Source organism: Protopterus annectens, chromosome 6.part0 (genome assembly GCF_019279795.1).
Source record: "Protopterus annectens isolate FY-2018-M chromosome 6.part0, PAN1.0, whole genome shotgun sequence".
Taxonomy (NCBI): Eukaryota; Metazoa; Chordata; order Ceratodontiformes; family Protopteridae; genus Protopterus; species Protopterus annectens.
The window spans coordinates 1,257,202,324-1,257,226,252 of record NC_056737.1 but is presented as its reverse complement, the minus strand read 5'-3'; the positions used below and the strand labels follow the sequence as shown (position 1 = coordinate 1,257,226,252).

Below are 23,929 nucleotides of genomic sequence, written 5' to 3'. Positions count from 1 at the left end.
AAGTGCAGGCCTTAGATTGAGAATAGGATGTTTAGCTTGAGAGATAGAGCAGCTCTAAGGGAAAAAGTGAAGAGTAGACTTTATTGAGCCAGGAATGGTTTAAACCCGATTAAGCGGCACTGCCCAATGCTGCGCTATGCACACAATCGAGCAAAGCCGCGCTGAAGTGGGTTTTTATACAGGGGACTTGAAAGAGCTAGAAATTAGCCCAAAATGGCCAATAAACTACCAGATTCTGTGCTGAGATCACTCCTCCAGGGACAGATAGGCTGCTCAAAGCTCCCCACTTCCACTGGTGAACAAAGAAGCTTCCTTCTATCCAAGAAAGGAAATGGGCAACACAGGAACTATACTAAAGTCCAGAATACAGCAATGCCTGTATTAGGGACTATTCTAGGTCAGGAAAGGCAGGAAACAAGGATATTTTTTTTTGTTTTTTAAGAAACAAACAGCAGAAAATTCACAGTAATAGCTTAACACAGGCTAGCGCACTTGAGTGAGAAGCCTTAACAGATAAAATACAACAAAAGACAAACTTTAAAGTGCAATTTAAAAAAATAACAGTAAAACAAGCTTAAAGAGGTAAAACAGCAGATATAACTCGCTTTTCGGTGAGAAAGGACGGTCGCAAAGGTAGTAGCAATAAATTGTACTTAAATCAGTTTAGCAGTTGCTCTTTTTCGCCTCTCTGCTGCTAGCACCACTCTGCAGGACCACGAGGAGCTTTTGCTGAGTAGGAACAAGCAAAAAAAAACGCGCCAAAGTGGGTTTTTATATAGGGGACTTGAAAGAGCAAGAAATTAGCGCAAAACGGCCAATAAACTACCAGATTCTGTGCCGAGATCACTCCTTCCAGGGACAGATAGGTTGCTCAAAGCTCCCCACTCCCACTTGTGAACAAAGAAGCTTCCTTCTATTCAAGTAAGTAAGGAAATGGGCAACACAGGAACTATACTAAAGTCCAGAATACAGCAATGCCTGTATTACAGACTATTCTAGGTCAGGAAAGGTGGGAAACTTTTAGTTATGTACTTACCATAACTTCGGATGTATGGGATCCATCTCGCCTACATTCATAACAGATGGGTTCGGAGCCGATCCATCGGCTCCGACTCGGCAACTAATACACTAGCACGAAGTCTCTCATTGGCTGGGCTACTCCCTATCCCAGGATGCACTACACCTGCTTCCCCAGATCTTGTTTGTTCGCTTTCATACATCCATGCAAACACAGAAAAACTAGTAGTCACTATAACCAACTAAAGTTCTTCAAGAAAGATCACCAAAATGGGACTACAGCTCCTGAGGGTGGGTACTTATGAATGTAGGCGAGATGGATCCCATACATCCGAAGTTATGGTAAGTACATAACTAAAAGATGTAATGGGATCCTATCTCGCCTACATTCATAACAGATGGGACAGCGTCCCTAGCACCTAAATCCCGGGTGGCTCATTGGAAAACACTCCTGAGAACTGTGGAACCAAAGGAAGCCCTGCCTTGAGAAACCACATCCAATTTGTAATGAGAAATGAAAGTGTGCGGAGAAGTCCAGGTTGCCGCAGCACAAATATCATCTATTGATAATTTGGAGTGAAAAGCTACAGAAGTAGCCATTGCCCTGGTAGAATGAGCCTTGACTGGAAAGGGAAGCTCTTTGTTAGCCTGTGAATAAATAAAAATGATACAATCTTTAATCCATTTAGCTATGGAGGTTTTTGCTACTGGTTGACCCAATTTGTTCATTGCAAAGGAAACAAACAATTGATGTGATTTCCAGCGGTGAGCGGTTCTATTCAAGTAAAAACGCAGTTGTCTATGGACGTCCAATTGATGCAAGGTATATTCTGCGTTATTAGAGAATTCTGGGAAAAACACAGGGAGCTCTATAGTTTGTTGAATACAGAAAGAGGAGGCTACCTTTGGTATAAAGGAAGGGTTTAATTTCAAGGAAACTCTATGCTTGTGAAAAATCAAATAGGGAGGATCAGAACAAAGAGCTTGAAGTTCTGAAACTCGCCTGGCGGAAGTTATGGCCACTAAAAAGGCCGTTTTCCAAGACAGAAATTTTAAATCACAGGTAGCAGCTGGTTCGAAAGGACGGGCAGTTTGGGCAGCAAGAACCATATTCAAGTCCCAAGGGGGGACAGCGTGAGATAATGGAGGCCTAAGGAGCCATGCCCCTTTAAGGAAAGCCTTACAAAGTTTGTGAGACATCAATGAAGGTTCAAATGAGGCATGAAAATTAGAGATAGCCGCTAGCTGAACCTTAATGGTAGAAACTGAAGAGCCCAACTGAAAAAGGGAGGCCAGAAAATTCAAAACCTCCGATACTGGTGCAGTAAGAGGGTCTATACCCCGTTCCTGAGCCCAGAAGGCAAACCTTTTCCATTTGGTGGAATAAAGTTTGATAGTGGAAGGTTTATGAGAAGAAGACAATATGTGGACCACGTCCGGAGAAAGAGAATTGTCTCGGACTAAGGATGGAAGTGGAGTAACTATGCTGCCAACTTCAAGGACCTGAGAGACGGGTGAAGCCGTCCTGACTGATGAGTCAACAGGTCTGGCACCAGGTCCAGAAACCATGGACCTTCTATCGCATGCCTCTGTAGGAAAGGGAACCAAACTTGACGAGGCCAGTGCGGGGCAATCAAAATCATCTCGCTCTCCAGGTAAATGGCCTTCTGTATCACCCTCGGTAGGAGGGGAAATGGGGGGAAGGCGTAGAGAAGACCGGGGGGCCAAATGTGGGTCAGAGCGTCCCTGGGAATCTGTCCCTGAGAAGGGAACAGCGTGAAGAACTCTCTGCATTTCGCATTGTGAGGGCTGGCAAACAGATCGCAGCAAGGGAAGCCCCATTTGGCGAAGATTTTCGCAGTTACTCTCTGGTTAAGGGACCACTCGTGGGGTAAAAGAATGGTCCTGCTTAATCTGTCCGCAATCACATTGGATTTCCCCGGTATGTGCGTTGCCATTAGAAAGCGGTTGGTAGCTACCGCCCAGTGCCAAAGTCTCATGGCTTCTCTGCACAGTGGGTAAGACCTGGTTCCACCTTGCTTGTTTATATACCAAACCACCGACATGTTGTCGGATAGGATAGCAATCGGACCTTGCGGGAGAGCGTGATGGAGAGCTTGAAGTACCAAGAGTACCGCTCTCATCTCCAGGACATTGATATGCAAATGCGTTTCCTGGATCTGCCATGTGCCTTGGACCGACCTGTCCAGGTAATGACCCCCCCACCCTACCTGGGAGGCGTCCGTAGTCACAGTGGCAATGGGACGTTGAGGTATAAAGGGTCGCCCCTGGTCGAGATTGGATTGGAGAAGCCACCAACGCAGATCTCGACGGCAACTCTCCGTGATCATGACTAAATGGTTCAAGGGAAGTTCCTGGTAAGACCATTGAACCGACAGTAGCCATTGTAAAATTCGCATGTGAAGTCTGGCCAAGGGAACTAAAAGTATGGTTGACGCCATCAAGCCCAACAGTTGTAGAATCCGATGGGCTGGGGCTCTTAGTAGGGGAAGACAGGATTTGACTTGATTTTGTAGGACCTGAATTCTTGCTGCCGGTAAAAAGGTGCGCATTCTTTTTGTGTCTAAGTCTGCGCCTATAAAAGTAATACGCTGAGATGGCTGTAGTACAGATTTTTGCAAATTGAACGTAATCCCCAAGAAAAGGCCCACGGTGAACGTGGCGTTGAGCGCCTGGAATAGTAGATGCTCGGAGGTGGCAGTAAGGAGCCAGTCGTCTAGATATGGAAACACTTGGAATCCCAGACTTCTCAGGTGAGCAGTTACCACTGCCAGACACTTGGTGAACACCCTGGGGGCTGTGGTGAGACCAAAGGGCAGTGCTCGGAATTGGAAATGACTGACTCCGAGGCGGAAGCGTAAGTGTCTCCTGGACTCTTGAGCTATCGGAATGTGATAGTAAGCGTCCTGGAGATCTATGGAGCACATCCATGCATCTTTCTCCAGCAAAGGAAGAATAGATTGAAGAGTGACCATTCGGAATTTGGACTTTTTTACAAAACGATTCCATGAACTGAGGTCCAAAATGGGCCTGAAGTCCCCTGTCTTTTTTGGTACCAAAAATAATCTTGAGTAAGTTCCTGATCCGATCTGGTCGATGGGGACAGGCTGGATGGCTCCTTTTTCTAGCAGCTTTGAAACCTCTAATGCTGCCTGATCCCGCTGACTGGGTGGTACGTCCGGGATTTCCCTTAAAGAAAGGGGGGGTTTGTTGAAGGGGATGATGTATCCTCCGGTAATGCTGAAGCACCCACTGATCGCTTGTTATGGATTCCCAAGCTTGTGGGTGCGCCAAAAGCGACCCCTGACTGGCTCCGGAGTTGTACAGTCGGGCAACAACTCAGGGACGCTGGTTGTATGAAGAACCACGAAAGGAATCGCTGTCTCCAGAGTTACGGGGGCCTCTGCCACCTCTGGGGCGGCGTCTTCCAATCCCCCTGCCTCTGGAGGGGGAATCACTGGGTGGAGTAGGGAAAGACTTCTGAGATTTTCTAAACCACATTTTCCCTCCTCTCTGAGCCTTGGGGTAAGGCCTAGAAGGAGCGGAAAATCGGGCCCCAACGGCAGTCAAAGTCTTGCCCTCCTGCTCGCACCGAGTTAGTGTGTCCTTCACCTTGGGTCCAAACAAAGATGACCCATCAAAGGCGTCGTGAAGGAAGACTTGAAGGCCTCCGCAAATGAACACAAGCGTAACCAGGCGTGTCTCCTGAGGGCAACGCCTGTTCCTGCTGCTCTACTCTCCCCTTCGGCCGCATAGGAAATGAGCCTCATGGACGAGTTAACAATGGATAACAGGGTAGTCATCTGGGCGCCAACAGTCGGGGCCAGCGCCTCAGGTAGATTACCAACAAGGGAGTCATTTAGCTCTTTAAGGAGATCCCTTTGGAGCCTAGTGAAATGACAAATAATTCAGCGACCGTAAGGTAAAGGCCGCTGAAGACAGGGTATGCTTCCCGTACCTATCCATGCTCCTGGAATCCTTGTTAGGAGGATGAACAGACGTTGAAGCCTCTGCCACGTCCTGCTGTGTGGCAGAAGCCACCACCAAAGCATCTACAGGCACACCCTTTGTCAAAAATTCATTCTGGGGGGGGGGCTGACAGAAACTTATTGGGTCTCGCAGGCACCAGTTCCACAGAATCAGGGTGTTCCCACGCCCTTCGAGAAACCAAATCCAGGAGTTCATCGAAGGGTGGAGACACCCAGGAGGCGGAAGGCTGGGCCCCAAAGGCCTTGAGGAAGACTGACTCCTCAGCTGAAGGGGTTTTGGCTTGCCAGTCACCTCTCTGTCTCAGAATCTCCAAGATATCTGAGAAGGAGATATCATCCGAAGATGATTTGGGGGACCCTTCTGCGTCATCGAGGTCAGTATCTGATGTAACAGACTCATCTTGGGAGTCTACGTGCTTCCTCTTACACAATTTCTTCCTTGGGGGTTCATCCGAAGCAGTTTCGGACGGACCTCCCGGAAGAAGGGAACCCCCGATGGGGGTATCCTCAGGCCCTGGGGCCCCGCTGCCGGGGAACTGCAACACAACAGAGGCACCAGTCTCCAAATCTAGGGACGGTGAGGTAGAATCCTGCTGAACCGGCAAAGGCATGGCCAGCGCGCTCCTCATGGCCTCAAAGGCCGGACCTCCAGAATCCAAGGAGGTCACTGGTCTAGAGGCCACGATGGCACTGGGAATTCCAGCAGCCGATGCTCTGAGGGGAAGACTAGGCACCGAAGCACCCAATCCCAAAGTGTTCCCCTCGGGCCCGGCTGAAGAAGTCGCAGTACCAAACCCTGAACCGGAGGACAGGGTAGGAAGCACAGTCGGAACAGAGAGACCTCGAAGGGGTCTCTGCTCCGACCGTATGGCTCGCTTTGCTCCACCACCACCGACTCCAACGGCTCCGAGGAGGTTGGAGGAGGAATCAATGTGTGAGGGGATCGGCTCCGAAGCTAACTGTGCTGGAGCCGAGACCAATTTAGTAAAAACTTGAGACTGGAATAGCCTCTGTATCACCCTATCCAGGTCCGAATCAGAGAGTCTCGATGATTTAGAGGAGGTAGACAATCTAGAAGACTTTCCTCTCGGCTCCGAGAGAGAAGGGGACCGGCTCCGAAACGGCTCCAACGCTATCGGCGCCGGCCCACCACAGCATGGACCACCATCGGCGCCGAAGGAGCTTTCTTCGGAGCCGAGGGGGAAGAGTCTGAGCTGCACACCTCCACCGGCTCCGAAGCCATTGGAACCGATGGAGGTGATTCACCTCTCGATACTCCAACCTGCGGCTCCGAAACTAATGGAGCCGAGGCAAGAGGTATCGAGGCAGACCCTTCGACCCTCGGCCCCGAAGTCAGTGGAGCCGAGGAAGAAGTCAATTTTTGCTTTTTAGTAGACGGTTCCGACGGACTTGTCGGAGCCGACGATCTTTTCTTTTTGGAAGCAACAGGAGGATCTAAGGCTTCCTCAAAGGAGGGTTTAATAAGCCCTTTCAAAATCAGCTTGTTCTTGCGTTCTTGAAGAACCCTAGAGGAGAAAGCATGACAGACACTACATGTCTCCTGCAGATGTTTCGGCCCCAAACAATAAACGCAAACTGAATGGCTGTCTGTGATGGACATTTTGTAACTGCACCGAGTGCATTTTTTAAAGCCTGACTTCTGCTCCTTTGACATAATACAGGCCCTCAACAAGCAATAAGACTATCACAAAAAAAAAATGCGCCAACTGAAGAGCGCGAGACACAATGGCACGAGTACTGAGGAAAAATTACCTCAAAAAGAACACAGTGAACTGACACAGACAAAACAAGTTCAGCAGCCCAAAGCCCTCTAATTTAAACGGGCTTGGCCCGAAAAACAACTAACCAAAACTTAAAAGGCACTTAACAGCACTCAAAGGTAGGGCAAAGGCCCTCTAACTTAAACGGGCCTTGCCCGACTGAAAACAATAAAGTACTAGAAATCACTCAAACACAACACAAGATATATAAATTTACAAAGAATAGCTGTTAAAACAGCTGTTTGGTTAATATATAGAGAAAAACCCCAAGGTCAAAGACCAGTAAAGGTAAAAAAAGAACCACTTAGCTCCAGCCAAGTCGAGACCACGTCCAGCTTGTAAAGCGGCAAACGAGATCTGGGGAAGCAGGTGTAGTGCATCCTGGGATAGGGAGTAGCCCAGCCAATGAGAGACTTCGTGCTAGTGTATTAGTTGCCGAGTCGGAGCCGATGGATCGGCTCCGAACCCATCTGTTATGAATGTAGGCGAGATAGGATCCCATTACATCAAGGATATTTCTTTTTTGTTTTTTAAGAAACAAACAGCAGAAAATTCACAGTAATAGCTTAACACAGGCTAGCACACTTGAGTGAGCAGCCTCAACAGGTAAAATACAACAAAAGACAAACTTTAAAGTGTAATTTAAAAAATAACAGTAAAACAAGCTTAAACAGGTAAAACAGCAGATATAACTCGCTTTTCGGCAAGAAAGGATGGTCGCAAAGGTAGTAGCAATAAATTATACTTAAATCAGTTTAGCAGTCGCTCTTTTTCGCCTCTCTGCTGCTAGCACCACTCTGCAGGACCACGAGGAGCTTTTGCTGAGTAGGAACAAGCAAAAAAAACGCGCCAAAGTGGGTTTTTATACAGGGGACTTGAAAATTTTAATTACACATAAATTAGTAACATCACAATTACATCATTTAAAGACACAGTAACAATACAATACAAAATTATGTGCATTAAAATGTGTACCATAGCCCTTTAAAATAACTTTGGTATCTACGCCCCCATATATGCCAACTATGTTATGTCATACTGGGAACAGGAATATATATTCCCTAGTATATTTATGGCCCACATTAAGCATTATACAAGATTCCTGGACGATATTTTTATCGTTTGGGAAGGGCCAAAGGATGTGTTGGGAAAATTTCTTGCATACATCAACCAGACGGTGGAATTTTTTAAGTTCACCTATGAATATAGCCCTGAGATGATATCCTACTTAGATGTGAAGTTAAGGATTGACAGAAGGAATAAGTGTTTGGTGTCAGGGATACATAGAAAAGCTACCTTCTTAAATTCTTATTTGGAATACCATAGCTGGCACCCTTACCACCCAAAAATGTCTATAGTAAAAGGGCAGTTGGTAAGGGCAGCCAGGATGGTTAGTGATGAGTTGGAATTACTTGGTGAAACCGACTATATAATAGGTTTATTCATGAAGAAAAGTTATACTGAACCCTTGTGTACTTTGGTTAAAGAAGAAATTATAAGGAAAAGGAATGAAGGTTTTATAGACCAATTTTAACAGGAACTGCAGCAACAATAATGAATAGGAATGTACAAAGGTATAGGAGACTGAATAATGATGGAAAGGAGATGGAAAGTAGTTTGATGTTCATTATTACATTTAATCAGGATGTGGAATGGGTTACCCAGGTTATTCAAAAAAACTGGGGGCTGTTGCAGTTGGATAGGGATGTTGAACACAAATTGGGAAGAGCCCCGAAATTTGTCTTTGGGAAGGATAGATTTTAATTGTTTAAGTCACAATGTGGTCTATATGGCTAAATGTGAGCAATGCCTGGTATTCTATGTAGGAAAGACTAGTAGGCATTTCAAAGATAGGGTGTATGAGCATTTATTAGATATTAGAAAAGAGAAGCTTACTAATGCCTTGGGCTAGACATATTACTGCACATCAGGAACATGTTTTTAGTTTTTTTGTTTTGTAACAATTGGTTAATGATGTGCAAGGCAGGGTTTTAGACGTGCATCTTGACATTTGTGAATTCAAGTGGCAATTGCATCTGGATGCAACCAATTTCCCAGGAATAAATGATAATGTGAGGATTTCTGCTTTGTTGAAATTGAAATACATTTTAGGGTAGATACCCAAGTTATTTTAAAGGGCTTGTGGTACACATTTTAATGCACATAATTTTGTATTGTAATTTTGCATTGTATTGTTATTGTGTCTTTAAACGGTTTTGTGATGTCACTAATTTATGTGTAATTAAGATTAAGTGGAAAGGCGTGGGTATTTAATGGCTGGGATTTTAGCATTATGTTGTTCTGAGAAGTCCTAACAGTGTCTGGATGAAAGCGCTAAACCTGTTGGCAAAGACTGTTGTTGGATGACAATAAAAGCTTGGAATTCAGTCGCTGTGGCCAGTGGTTCTTCTTTTGTTAAAAAAAGGTAAAAGCACTATACTATACTAAGAAATGCACAGTGCAAATAACAATGCTACAGTAGACACATGTGGAAAGAAATGAGCACATGAATTTGATAAAGAAAGGATTTCTGGGTGGGTAATCAGCAGAATGTTTGGGAAAAAGGAAAAGGAGAGTATGTGTACTAATTGCTACAGGAGCTCCAATGGCGATAAATGAGGGGAAAAGATAATAATGGTAGATATGTAGTAGTAAGGGGCCACTGGCAAAGGAGGAGGATTATATTGATGTATTTATATTCCTCCTAATACTGCTATTATGGAGCTTAAGAAAATCATGGAAGAAATACTCTGCTTTCAACAGGGAATATTACTTATAGGTGGGGCTTGGAACTTCATTTTCAACATTGAAGATGTATCTGGGGACCTAGAAGGGAAAATATGGCAAAAGAGGGTTGACTTCTGAAGAAATGTATGAAAATATTTGGAATGGAAGACTTGAATTCATTAAGTAGGAACTTGGAGAGAATTTACATATTATTCCCCAGGGTACAATAACTGGGCTAGATTACAGAGAAATTATACTTCACAGGAATATGTTTATTCAATTGAAAGCATCGGCACACACCCAATAACTATTTCAGATCATATGCCAATAACAACCAAGATAAAAATGCAGGGTAATGATGTAAAAATGAGACATGGGTGCTTCCCCACCTACCTGTAAAAAAGAGAGGAGTTCAAGGAAAGGGTAGCACAAATTATTTGACAGTTATTAGGGAAGATAGATATTTCTTCAGAAGTTATAGCTAGTGAGTGGGATAAAAATGAAAGTAAAGTTTAGAAAAAGGGTAGAAATAAAAGAAAACAAGATATGGTTAAGAAGTAGCCAGATTTATTTAGAGGGGCTGATAAATGTTAAAGTATTGCAGGAAAAGGGGAAATCTCAGAACAAGAGGTGCAGCAGCAGAGAGCTAAACAGAAAATAAGGGAGTATCTGGATAATATGCATGAGTTTAGAAAGACGGCTGTTAATTAACTCTTTTGACAGCACCAGAGCATAAACACTTTTAGCACAACAACTGTACCAAAATAAAGAAGAAAGGGTTGATGCCAAGCTTAGGGAGCCTATAACAAGAAAAATAACCACAGATTCAGTAGAGGTATTAGAGATATTTCAGAATATGTCAAAAATGAAAATATTTATGAAGACTTAAGTATGCCAAGATTTGAGGTAGATGAGGATCGACAATTACTAGTTAAGATAGGAGGAGATGAGATAAAAAATAGTGATGTATAATCAGTCTGCATGAAAATCTCCAGGAATAGATGGTATTCCTGTAGAAATTTGAAAGGTAGGAATGAAGAAAGTGAAAGACCTGGAAGGTTTTGTTCAACAGTATTTTAAAATGTGGGCAAGCACTAACATCATGGAAAAATGCTGTGGTGGCTGTAATCCCAAATACAGTAAAGACCTATCAGACCCAGCTTCATATAAATCCAGCTCAACTTTAAACCATGATGTCCAGAATAGCTAAAAGAATGGCAAAGGTGTTGTCAAATTGACAGATATGGATTAATGTGGTTTATAAAGGAAAGAAAACATTTAACAATGCTAGTAAACAATGATGATCCAGAGGGAAACAATGTAAGAAAATAACGCTGTTGGTGGGCCTTAATGCACAGAAAGCATTCGACAATGTAAACTGTTGATTTTTACGAGTAGAACAATAGAAGCATTTGCATTCCCTGATTCAATAATGTTAATTAGGAGGGGTCTACTTTATTTACGCGAAAGTGTAAAACCGTGAATACATATGGATCGAACCATATGCATCGAAAGTGCAAGCAGTCGAAAACTGTCAACAGAAATCTCCATAGGTGGAGATTTCCATTTACTTCAATGTAATGCAATCTCAGAGTTGGTATATTTAAATAGTGTGGGGTGTGGGGGGTGCAGGGGGGCTTGGCTCCCTGCTTACATCTTTTTTTTTTCTGTGTAATTTTTTCTTTATTAACTTTCGAACGTTTAAGAGTTTGATGCATATGTGTCGATCTTTATGCATTCGAACTTTTGAACGTTCAAGTTAATAAAGTAGACCCAATTAGGAGGTGATATGAGGGATCAGAGGAAAAAAATAAAGTGTGAGTTCCAATCTGATAAGTTGCGTCTGAACAGAGGAACCAGACAGGGATATCCTCTTTCCCATTTATTATATTTAGAGCCACTGGCAAAGAAAATAACAGACTCAGAAATTCAAGAATATAATTGGTTTGGTAATCAAGAAAAGTTGGCTTCGTTTGCAGATGATATTATTTTGTACCTGATAACGAGGAAAAAGACATAACAGTTTTAGCGAACATTATGAGACAGTTTCAAGTGTTTTGGCGATATGAAATTAATGAAGATAAACAAAGGCTATAACTGTAAAGTATATACCTACACATGAATCAGTTCAGCAATACCCAATATTTATGAGGACATGAAAAAATTAAGTATTTAGGAGTATGGATTAAAAAGGATTCTGTTATGGCAGCTAAGGATATGCGGGAAGAGACTAAAGAAAAGCTAAAAAAAAAAACAATTACTAGAAAATAAAAGTCTAAACTACCTGTACTTAAAGTATTGAATATTTTAACAGAGACAAAAGACCTGAAAGTAGGATCTTTAAAAAACGGTAGGGGTAAATTACACAGAAAAAATGGAAATCGTGTTAACAATACATGAAGAAGAATATTTTGGAGGAGAAGTGTGGTTTAAGGGATGCAAGAATTGATCAGTTTATTTAATGTTGAATTGAGGATAATTATACAAAAGAATTTATGTGATGTATAATGTTTGCTACTGGGAACATGTTAATATGGTTTGCTTTCTTTTATATAAATGTATGTTTGCCTATGCCTTAAATGATAATTCAATAAAAGTGTGAAAAAAAGCCATCTGGAAAAGTAAAGCACATATGTCCTTCTATTCAGCATTCTGTACAGTTGGGTTTTCTCCTCTTGCTACCCGAACGTCTGGCCAGTATACAAAAGATTTCAGTCACTGTATGGTGCGTGGGACATCTGACATGGCTAAATAGAGCACGGGACATAAAAGTGACGTCTGCACACACCAGCCCTCAGAACTTAGCCACCAGTCAAACATCAGGTGTTCCTGCCTTCCCCACCGTTGAATTCTACAGAAATCAGATAAGTGCCCTGGCAGGGAACCTTTTCAGTCATTATTATTGTATTCAATGCTTGTTCATGTCATCCAGAAAGGGCAAGTGTAAGTGCAGCTGTCAGATACCTGACAAGGACACCCCAAATCAGTGCTTGTTTTGTTTAGGTAGGTTGCACGACTGCAAGGCCTGCACCATCTGCCGGGTATTTGTGCCCAAAATTCTCTGCAGCAGACTCCACGCGTTTAACTTATAATTAGAAAACCAATGTCTGAAGCAATTAGCATTAGGTATGGAGGGTTCCACCAACTTGCCTACCTAACTGCCTAAAAAGAAGGCCAAGACGGTCAGGCCTACAACTGCCACTGCACCTCCTCCATCCGACCCTCAGCCTGTGGCTGTCAGCCTGGTTGAAGGCTTGGGCTCTGTCTCTTCTGATACAGCTTGTACTTGTATGGAAGCCACAAAATCCTGTGTGGACGGCACATCCACAGAGGCTTTTCCAGCATCGGTTTCCGATGCCGAGGGTGAACCTGCGATTTCAGTAGGACCGTCAGATCCCTCCGCTTCCCTGTAGGCATCCGACTCTAGGCCTTCCATGGTTCAGATGCCCATCAGGCAGTCTCTAAAACGGAAGGAAAAAAGAAAGCATATGTCTCCTAAAACTGAATGCACTCTGGATTGGCAGGCTTTTAGTCAAAGCCTGTTTAATGACTTCATGGCCTTACGGCCTACCTCTCTCCAGGTACTTCCACAATTCCTCCTCTAATCCTGAGCCCCAGGCATCAGATTCCTCTCTGAGAGAAGAGGAGGCATACTCTGATTCTTCTTCTGAAGAATCCCTTTCATATACTTCCCAGCTGCCTTCTCCTCTGGGATATGGTTCCCCAGAGGAAGAATCTGTTGAGCCCGACTCCCCAGCAGAGGATCTAACCTTTGGGGAAACTATTGCCAAAATGAAGCAACACTAAGTGGGAATAATTTGAAATGACAGAGGCACAAAAAGGTAATATGACCTCATTCAGATAGATTCTCCAACTCCTACTGCTGTTCCTCCCTAAACTGGACTCTCAGCCCCCACACCATGTAGGCCTGTGATTTTTTATAAATTTCCTGAGACTGCAAAATTCCTTATTAAGTATCCTGCTGCAGACCCTGCCACAATCTCTATTCCTACTGACAAGGCTTCTAAACTGCTGCCTTCCACCACCCTGCTCTCATCTGACAAGGACAGCAAAACCATGGAGCATTTGGGTAAGAAAATCTACACTTCTGCAACTCTGGCTTTCAGAGCAACTAATTAGCAGACACACATGGCTAAATATGCCTTATCCCTTTTGTAGAAGATTTCCAAGGAATTGTCTGACTCCCCTGATTCTGCAGCCAAAGCTCAACTGTGTTCCCTAGTTGCCCTTACTTCTCAGGTTACCAGACACCCGATCAAGAGCAGCTGTGATACTGCTGAGGCCCTAGCCAGGTAATCAGCATCAGCCTTAAGAAGGCATTCCTGATTATGCTGCCAACCCCTACCAAATGATTTTAGAGCTAAGCTGGTTGATGCTCCTTTGGACAATACAGCCCTGTTTGGAGCACAAGTGGCTGACTTATTCAAGTCCTTATAGTGAAAGGGATGCAGGACTTCAAACATCTACTGGTTTCCCCTACTCCAAAATTCCACAGGAACTATCCTGCCAAAACACAATGTATCAGAAAACACTCTCGTCCTGCTTCCTTTACTAGGCCTAGAAAAATCTCTAGGAAGCAACCCACGCCTACCAGAGCCACCCTTTCAAGACAGGGCAGGTAGTGTGTGACTACCTGCCAACCATGGAGTCCCCACCTCCTCCCTCCATCCCTCTCTCATTACGTCTCTTGCATCTCTTACGTCTCCTTCACTGTCTCTAAGTGTGGAGACTCATCACCTCAGACAAATGGGTCCTTTCTAAAATAGAAGATGGGTACTTCATGACCTGGATCATTCTTCCAAAGAGAAAGGGTATCCCCACAGCCCCCAAAAGAACTTCCCCTTTTACAACCAGTGCTAGACAACCTAATGAATCAAGGCACTATTCAAACAGTTCTACTGTCTGCAATAGGAAGAGGCTTCTACTCCAGGATTTTTCTGGTTGCAAGAAAAGATGGTCCCCTGAGGTCAATTCTGGACCTCTCACTTCTCAACCTCTTTCTTCAGGTACCAGCCTTCAGGATGTTAACATTACCAGCTCACTTTCCACTCCTACTCCCTCAAGGGTACATGGCCATCTTAGACATCAAGGATGCCTACCTTCACATCCCTATAGGGCCCAGTTTCAGGAAATACTTGAGGTTCTCCATGGGCTCTTCTCACTTTCAATTCCCTGCCTTGACCTTTGGGTTTTCCACTGCACCCAGAGTTTTCACCAAATGCCTGGCTTCAGTTATTGCCTTCTGCCGGACCAAAGTAATCCAGATATTCCCTTACTTGGACAACCCGCTCATTCAGGCAGACTGCAAACAGACCTTCCTGCAGCATTTCAAGTTGCCATTACTCTCCTACTGGGATTTCAGATCAATTTCCCAAAATCCCAACTGGAGCCTACACAAGGCATAGTTTTCTTGGGGTGCAGGATCCATACAGACATAATGAAAGCCTAACTTCCATTCCAAAAGGTGGAAAGCTTGACACAGCACCTGCTTTTGGTCCCTCACATCACAGAATTGACCACAAGGCAGTACCTCAGGCTCCTGGGGTACAAGGCATCAACTATCCCCATATTACCTTTAGCAAGACTCCACATGAGGAAGCTACAATGGTACCACGGGTCAGTTTGGATGCAGCACTCCAACCCCCTCAAGTTCAGGGTTCTCCTCCTGCCCTGCCTCAAACAGGAAATACTTTGGTGGTTGAATTATGTGAATCTCAACTCGATTCTTCCCCTACAAGCGTCTCAACCCAAATAGGCCATGTACACCGATGCCTCAAACTTAGGCTGGGGTGCACCTCTGGGGCACCTGAAAGTGCAGGTAGTGTGGCCACTGCCATGCAGGAAACAGCACATCAATATCCGAGAAATTAGGGCAATGCTACTGGCCCTCCGGGTCTTCCAACCCAATCTCCATCCAAGACCTCTAAAATTTTTTACAGACAATACCACAGTGCTGTGGTATCTCAACAAGCAAGTGGGGACCAAATATTTTTTGCTTTGCAGACTATCTCTCCTGATGTGGGAAATGGCCACCTCCCAGGGAGTGACCTTACAGGTGGTATACATACCTTCTCAACAGAATTCTTAGGCGGACTCCCTCAGCAGATACATGACGAAGGCACACGAATGGATGCTACACAGGGATGTCTTCCTGGACCTGGTCCACCAGTGGGGTACACCTCAAATAGACCTGTTTGCCTTCTCCATCAACAGGCAACTTCCTTCCTTCTGCACCAGACTACCAGAAGCTCAGGCTATGGCGACAGATGCCTTTTCAATTTCCTGGAAGGGGATGTTTCTTTATGCATTCCTCCCCTTCCCCCTTGTTCAAAAGGTCCTGCTGAAAATTCAGCAGGACGACCAAAAATCTTGCTGGTGACTCCCTATTGGCCAAGACAGCACTGGTTCCACCTCCTATTACAGCAATCCAAGGGGAATCACTGCAAGTTACCCTCCAGAATGGACCTTCTCACACAGAACAAGGGATCCCAAATCCACCCACAATGGCATTCTCTTCACCTCACCCTGTGGGTGATAGGATTCTGATCCCTTTCAGACACCTTTACAATGAGGATGTGCTCACTGTCCTGCAGGAGACCAGGAAACCAAATACCAGAAAATCTTATCTAAGTGGAAGAGATTCTCCATATGGTGTCTCAAAAGGAAGTTGGACCCATTGCAAAGCAAGACTCCTCTAGTATTGTCTTACCTGTGTGAACTATTGCAGACAGGGTTAGCATTCTCATCCATTAAAATCCATTTGTCTGCCATTTCTACATGTCTTCATCTAGATCACCCCTTAGCTTTCAGATGTCCTGCAAAGCTGTTCCTTAAAGGGGTTCTTCATCTCAGACCAAGGAAGCACTGTCCCCATCTATGGGACCTGAACTATGTTTCAGAGAAGCTCACACTTCCCCCATTCGAGCCAGCTGCTAAAGCTTCCCTACAACATTGCACATGGAAGACTGTTCTTCTAGTGTCCTTGACATCAGCTAATAGAGTATCGGAGTTACAAGCCCTCATGGCTATTCCTCGCTTCCTAGTATTCCACAAAGACAGGGTTACTCTTAGAACTAAGCTTTCTTTCATGATCAAGGTGGTTAATGAACTTTCCTTAAATCAAGCCATTCACTTACCCACCTTCTTCCCTAATCCACAGGGAGGCAGTGAGAGAGTACTTCATTCCCTGGATGTGCACAGGCAACTAAGATTCTATCTCGACAAGACCAGGTCCGCCAAACAGCCTGATCAACTGTTTGTCTCCTTCCACCCCAGGGCCCTAGGGAAGGCAGTATCTAAACAAACAATTTCAACATGGATTTCCAAAGCCATTACCTTTTGCTACAAACACCATGGGAAATCCCTGAAAAGTACCATCAAAGCACACACCACCAGAGCAATGGCCTCCTCTGGGGCTTTCTTCAGGGGTTTGGACACTTCCACAATACTTGAAGCAGTCACTTGGGTCTTCTGTGCATACCTTCACCAACCATTAAAAGTTAAACCACATCTCTACGGCCAGAGCTTGATTTGCCAGGGCTATCCCTCCATGGATTCCTGGAGAATTCTACTAGGCCACCTCCCCCCTTCTTCACCGTGAGCTTTGGCACTCACTCATATGTACAAAATACTGCAACATGGGATTAGGAGGACAGAGAAAAGTTGTATAAAATCTGAACATAACCATATATGTCCCTCTCTTCCATATTGCAGTATTCCTTCAGACTCACCTACCCCTCCTGGTATACAATTCCTTTTTTGGATGGCACATGACTGGCGTTACTCTTAGAAGGGCGGGTTCCGACTGGGATGCTCAGTTCTGAGGTCTGGTGTGTGCAAACATCACCTTTATGGCCCAAGCTATGGTAGCCACGTCAGATGTCCCACTCACCAGACAGTGACTGAAATATTTTGTATACTGGCCGGATGTTCAGGTAGCAAGAGGAGAAAACCATACATACAGAATACTGCCACATGGAAGAGAAGGACATCTAAGGTTATGGTAAGATTTTACACAACTTTTCTTTCTTTTAAAATCTGTATGAACTGTTAATGAGAATCTTCCTGAAGTCTCAGGTGTGAGCTCTTTACTCTGTATTTGCCTGCTTTAAGACTCTGAGCAAGTTTCTTAACCAGACAGGTTTGCATGTGGAAAGACAATGTTGTACCCAGTAGGTTTACCTGATTAAAAAGTGAATCAAGTATGGCAGCTTGATTGCAATACATCATACATTAAAAAGTACTGCCACAGGTCTTTTATTCGGTTTTATTTTAAATTAAACAGATGAAAAGGATAATGCAGTGATGATAATGGAAAGCAGACAGGCCAAGTTGGCAAATTGTTAAGCAGTTCCCATCAGCAGCTCTGAAGTGTGCATCAAAATTACAGAAAAAAAAACAAAACAAATGCTCGTCTCTACCATCCATGGCTACAGGGGCAGCAACAACAAAATAGCAACAGGTCATCAAATGGTGGGGTCAAGAACAGGTGAAATAAATGTTGTTTCCATGTGTAGGAAAGCAATATCAAATTAAAATGACACAATCAATAACATTAAGTAAACTGACCAATGCACTCCATGAAAATATACAACATAAGACATCAAAAAAGAAAATAATTTCTCAGAACATGTGTGTAATTTCTCAGAACATACATTCTGAGATCTAACCAAATAGTGCACATCTTGAAACAATACCAATAAGAATTCTGTTCATAGGTGGGAAAGGGTTACTTTAGTGGGGCAACCTGGTAACACCAACCCCTTTAATCTCCCACTAAAATTAATGCCTGCAGATTCTGTTTAACAAGGAAAATCTCACAAGAAGAATATTATGCTTCCAACCAAGGTGCGCCTATGAAAAAGGTGTCTGCAATGAAACAGATTATGCGGGATTTATTCATCACAAATTCTCTTTGTTTTATTACTGGCAAGCTCTGTGCCATTAATATTTGTTACCTGTAATAGCCAGGCATCACAATGTGTACACCAGCACTGGGCTGACAGATGTTTTGGATTTCCTGATCATCCATTTTACGTAGCGAGTCTGTGAAAGGTCCCGTGGCATTGATAACACATTTGGCTTTGACATCAAATTCCTGCCCTGAGAAAGAAAACAGCATCAATCATGCAGCCTATTTGTCTCTCTGCTCACTGACACACTCGGATTATTAATTTATCAATGAACATATCCAGTGTGGAGTAAATCACGCCAAGCTGCAGGACTTCACTAAGATGGAATCAATAAAAAGATGAAGACTAATATACTCCATTCTATTTCTTTCTATGCAAAAAATATTAAATGGAGGCACAATACCAGAATGAAAAGTAGGCATTTGCATTGCAAAAAAAAAAAAAGACTGAAAAAAAAAGTAAAAATACTTTCATTATATTGTAACCACAAAAGAAATAAATCAAAATTAATTTAATTTGCACAACAAATACTGCTTATGATGTCATAAGTCATAAATGCATAACTTACTTTTATGATCCATTGTTTTATTACCCCAAGCCTGGTAAAATATGTTTACATATTCTTGATTACTTAATTTTCAGACCTTGCTTTATAATATATCAAATAATATATTTTAATAAAAACTATATTACTACAGTAAAGGCTATTTCTAAAAGTCAATTTAAAGCTTTTGTTGGCATATCTGCCATACAGTTATGCGAGTTCACAGAGGGCAGAAAACAAACCTAACAGATTTCTACAGTCCAGTAGGACATTCTTGTCCAAGTCTGATGACCCTCAGTGATCATACAAAGAAATGCTGTCAATCACTTAGATATTCTGCATCACTTTCTTGGCACTGAGCAATGCCCTCATTTGTTTTTTCTTCTACAGATTATGGTTTACATGCATTTCCTATTCTCCCTCCCTCCTCCTCTTCACATGTCTTTCCTCTCATTTTTCATACCAATAGAAATAGATCTGGTTTAACTGGTTAAATGTAACAGACAAATGTACACACTGCCAGAAAAGCACTACCAACAGTAAAATGAATGAATCTTTTTTTCATCCTGGGAGAAACCCCCCCCCCACACACACACACACAGACAGCCAGCCAGCCAGACACACAAACTGAAAGACACACACACACACACAGACACACACACACACACACACACACACACACAGACACACACACACGATGCACAGAGCTGTGCCCCCTTAACCTCTTACTTAATATAACCAATTCTGGGGTTCCTATGTCTTGGGGGAACATTAAAGCTTTCACTGTTAGCTATGTTTTTCATCCACCGTGTACTTCTCAGCAGGTTATACTTGGCCAAGTAAACTGCTCTTACTGGAAATAAGTACATTTCTCTGTTCTTTACTCTCTTCATATACATTACAAATCTTGGGTTAACTGCTTTTCCCAAAGGATTTTGCTTTCCACAAGAAACACTGCCATTCTTCTGTGTACTGGCTTAGCTGCTCATATTTGTGACTGCTCAATAACATAGGAAGAATAGTACAGAATTCACCTAATTACGTTATAGCACACCAACATTCCTTTACTATGGAGATGGCGATAAACACCAGATCAACATCAGTTTGAAAAAATAACACACAGAGAAATATGTTTAGTCATATGGTTTGACCAACAGAGGTAGATGGTAAAAGAAGTAGAAAGTTAATTTATACTGGACACTGACACCCAATTCATTCTAACTTGTGCAAACTTAATTAAAACACATTCCCCTGGGTCATTCTCTAACTCGTGCACTGCTGCTACAGCCCAGACTGTTTCTTTGTCTCCTTGGCCATATATGAAGAGCACTGCTGCTAAGGTCATCAAATATAAAAGGGTTTTTACTTGTTATTATCTGTACTGGGAAAAACTGCACTTTAATACTTGTGCACTCTATTTTAGCAGAATGGCTCAACTAGTTTTTGTGATTTCTATAAAAGTTTCAGGTTCACTTCTTCCTAAAGAGGAATGTACTGTACATGCTAATGTGCAGTATTAGTAAGCAGTGATCTGTGTGCATTCACTTTCCTTCCATAAAGTACCAATGGGGGAGTAATGCCAATGATTGATCCAAGCAACTAGAAATATCTCGTGACAAACTTTACTGATTTCAGTGCTTTTCAGCCTATTGCCAGTCCTGCCAAGCACATGGCTTTGCTACAAACAAGCCTAATCCTTCTCCGTTAAAGGAGAAACAGGCAGTCTTGTCAAGACTGCAATCCAAGTAACTAAGGAATTTCCACATTGTTACCTTAACCCATCCCCCAATGGCTAGCATGCATTCTTCCATATGTGAAGTTGCACTATGCCTTCCTCTGCGAGTGTGTGTGTTTCTGCATACACTCACAGGGGAAGGCTGCAATGGGGACATGACTTGGTAGAGTTGAATGCACATCTCTAACCTATATGCTGCATGTTGTACACATCTCACTCTCTCTCTTGTGGATGTTGGCACTGCAGTGGGCCAGACTGCCAACCAACCCCTAGAACTGGTGAACTAGCAATGGCAGCTCACTCTCCCCCTTCCTTGTCAACCCCTCCAGCATCAGTACCATCAGTTAACCCTAGTTTGCCTGGGACACAATCAAAGCTTTAGCCTCTGTGCCACAAAGCCAATCGACACAGCAATAATTTTAATACACACATTCAAAAAAAATCATTGTCCATTTTGCAGAAATTTATATAGGTCATTTGCAAGATAATTAAAAAATAAAAACAGCAGAGAAGAGATAAACACCACTGTCTTACCAGTTTAAAAGTGGCACAGCACAAACAGTGACAAATCACTGGAGTATGAACCAATCAAAAACAGAAACAAAACTTCTAAAGAACTTGTAATTCCTGGCTTAAGCTGCATTCTTTCAATACCGTATAAGCTGATCTAATGGGGTACCCTCCCTAATATATCATTGGCTGCATTTATGCTTTCCAGTCATTGACCTATCGACCCTTGTGACCAGTGAGGGGGGTTCAGTGACTGCATTTATCCTTTCCATCAGTCACAATTTTGCACTTTTTATCAGAAGCTCCTACGCTCAGGTGCTTGACTGTGCACATGCCCAGTTCCAGCAAATCAGTGAAGTCATGAGCCAGCGCCATAAGCATACCTAACTTTAAGCTCATCAGCTCTCCCTCAACCACAAGCACATTTCTTGCAAATTAAGAAACAAGGAAAATCGGACACGTACACTGCTAACAAATGATATGCACAGGCTGTATAAAGGGATTATCCCAGCAAAGGGGACCACTTAATCAGTATAGTGAAGCTAGTAAGGAAGATCCCATTGCACTTAACTAACACAAGACTATAATTGTTATATCTAAAGTCAGAGACCCTCCATAACTGATGACCAACTGGGTTGAATCCCAAAGTAGTAAATCACCAGAATGGAAGAAGCTAAATGACCAAAGGGCTAAGATTCAGAAAGCAGAGTCCAAAAGCAAGAAAAGAAATCAAACTCCAAAAGATGTGGTCCACACAAAAATGTTCAGATAAGGCATGTACTAATGACCAGTTGGTTGTAGTGCTGATATCTGCAGAGACATTCTTCAAGCAAGTACTGGAAGCTGCTATACAAATAGTAAACACAGCATTCTTCAATGGGTAGAAATCTGTATGAAAGCAAATAATAATGAAGTTGGCAATGCTCTAAGAAAATTTGTGTGTGTGTGTGTGTGTGGGGGGGGGGGGCACTATCTGAACTTCTCTTCTGGAGTAAAAGGGATCCTCATCTGTTTTTTTTAAGTATGATGCAAATAAGGCGGTCCATCTTCACTGATGGATGGTTTCATCAAAAATTATTTGACATTTGTTGACCAGGAATGTCTGACTGTGCTTGCACCCTTTTTCAGCAGAAGTCTGGGGAGAAAAGCTCTACAAAGTATTACACACACCACAAAAATGTTTACAAACAATACAGTATACACGAGATAATATAAACATGCATTAGAATGCTTGGAATTCCTAACTGTAGCATGAGAGTTTAAAAGTGATATTTACAAAAAAAGGCAATAAAACAATATGTTAAAGTCATTCATATATCTCCAATATGTAAAGACGTAACCATATAGAGGGGAAGTAATGGCAATTAACTTAGACTTTAAGAAAAGAGCACAGAAATACTGTACATCAAATCTTAGTTCTTACAGGCAACAGCATGTACACGAGTAGTGGAGAAATTAAGTGAAAAAGGTATTAAGATTTTAGAGTTCTGTAACGAGAATTGCATATGAATTGAGAAAGGGATATATGCAAAGAGAGTCAGGTGATTAAATTCATGGTGGTTGTGTACAGGAGCAATTCCAGGTATTTGTAAAGTGGACTTTTAGGGTGATTTTAAATGGGTAGGGCAGTGTAATAGATCTGATTGTTAAAGGTATATTAAAATATAAAACCAAAAGTTAAAAATGTTGCCCTGGGTGAAGTGGGAGGGATAAAAAGTTCACCATGACCACTGCATCAAATTCTGTTGTATGCATATTCCTAACAACTTCTAAGGTGACAAAACCTTGAACTACCTTCTGCATTTTCAGTGACATTTTTCAACAGAGAAAAACTCAGTTGTGTAATTCTCATTGAAGCTCTTCCTAAACTCATGCACTCATTTAATGTACAATGGGAGATGAAGGTGCACATCTCCTGATTTCTCCCCTATCAAGGAAACAGGAAGATGACAGAAGTGTTGCAAGGGACAATATGAAGAATACTTTCAGGAAATGTGGGTTTGGTAAAGGACACCTTCTGAAAAATCAGAAATTTATACGGTTCCTTGCAGCTTCCCTAATACACACTGAGTGTAAGACAATGAGATAACTGGTTGAGTTCATCTCTTTGATGCTGAACTCACCATACACTTTTTTTTAACAAGAAATCACTAACAGTGTGTTTTTTTGTTTCTGCTCTGGCAGTAGTCACTCTTTCTCTGCACAGCCATGGAGAAATTTTATTAACTTGAAGGTCTGACCAGTTATTTTTCATCTAGTTGAATCTCTAGATACTTGTAATACAACTAGATGCAGGTGAAACTGCTCCTTACACATAAAAGCCTACAGTTCAAGAGATTACAGCAGAAGTTATGTTAACTAGAAAAAAAAAATCAAGGTAACAAATTACATTTCCTCCATACCTCACTGTACAGATTTTTGAAGAATGTCCAGATTTTTCACTTATATTTTTGGCCTATTCCTCATAAAATGTGTGGTTTTCTGGCAAATAACTGGGATGATCTGAGGTCTGAAGTCACTAAAGAAAGACATACATTTGATTTTCAGACTTCAAATCCTTCAGAAAATGTATGTTAAAACAATTCCAATTACTCTAGCAATTTTCTAACTTGATAAGAGCAATATTTAAAATTTGTCCCTATTTTTGGGCCTTTGTCCCCCCATTTTATCAG

General features: G+C 42.6%; 1 protein-coding gene across 1 annotated transcript in view; it reads right to left on the bottom strand.

Moving 5' to 3' along the window:
- The window catches only part of GPD2 (glycerol-3-phosphate dehydrogenase 2), a 2,212,620-nt gene that overhangs the window by 1,186,153 nt on the left and 1,002,538 nt on the right, over positions 1 to 23,929 (bottom strand). Inside the window, exon 7 of the mRNA XM_044073653.1 lies at positions 18,514 to 18,658. Coding sequence (XP_043929588.1) covers positions 18,514 to 18,658 — 145 coding nt within the window. The remainder of the gene's footprint in view (positions 1 to 18,513; positions 18,659 to 23,929) is intronic.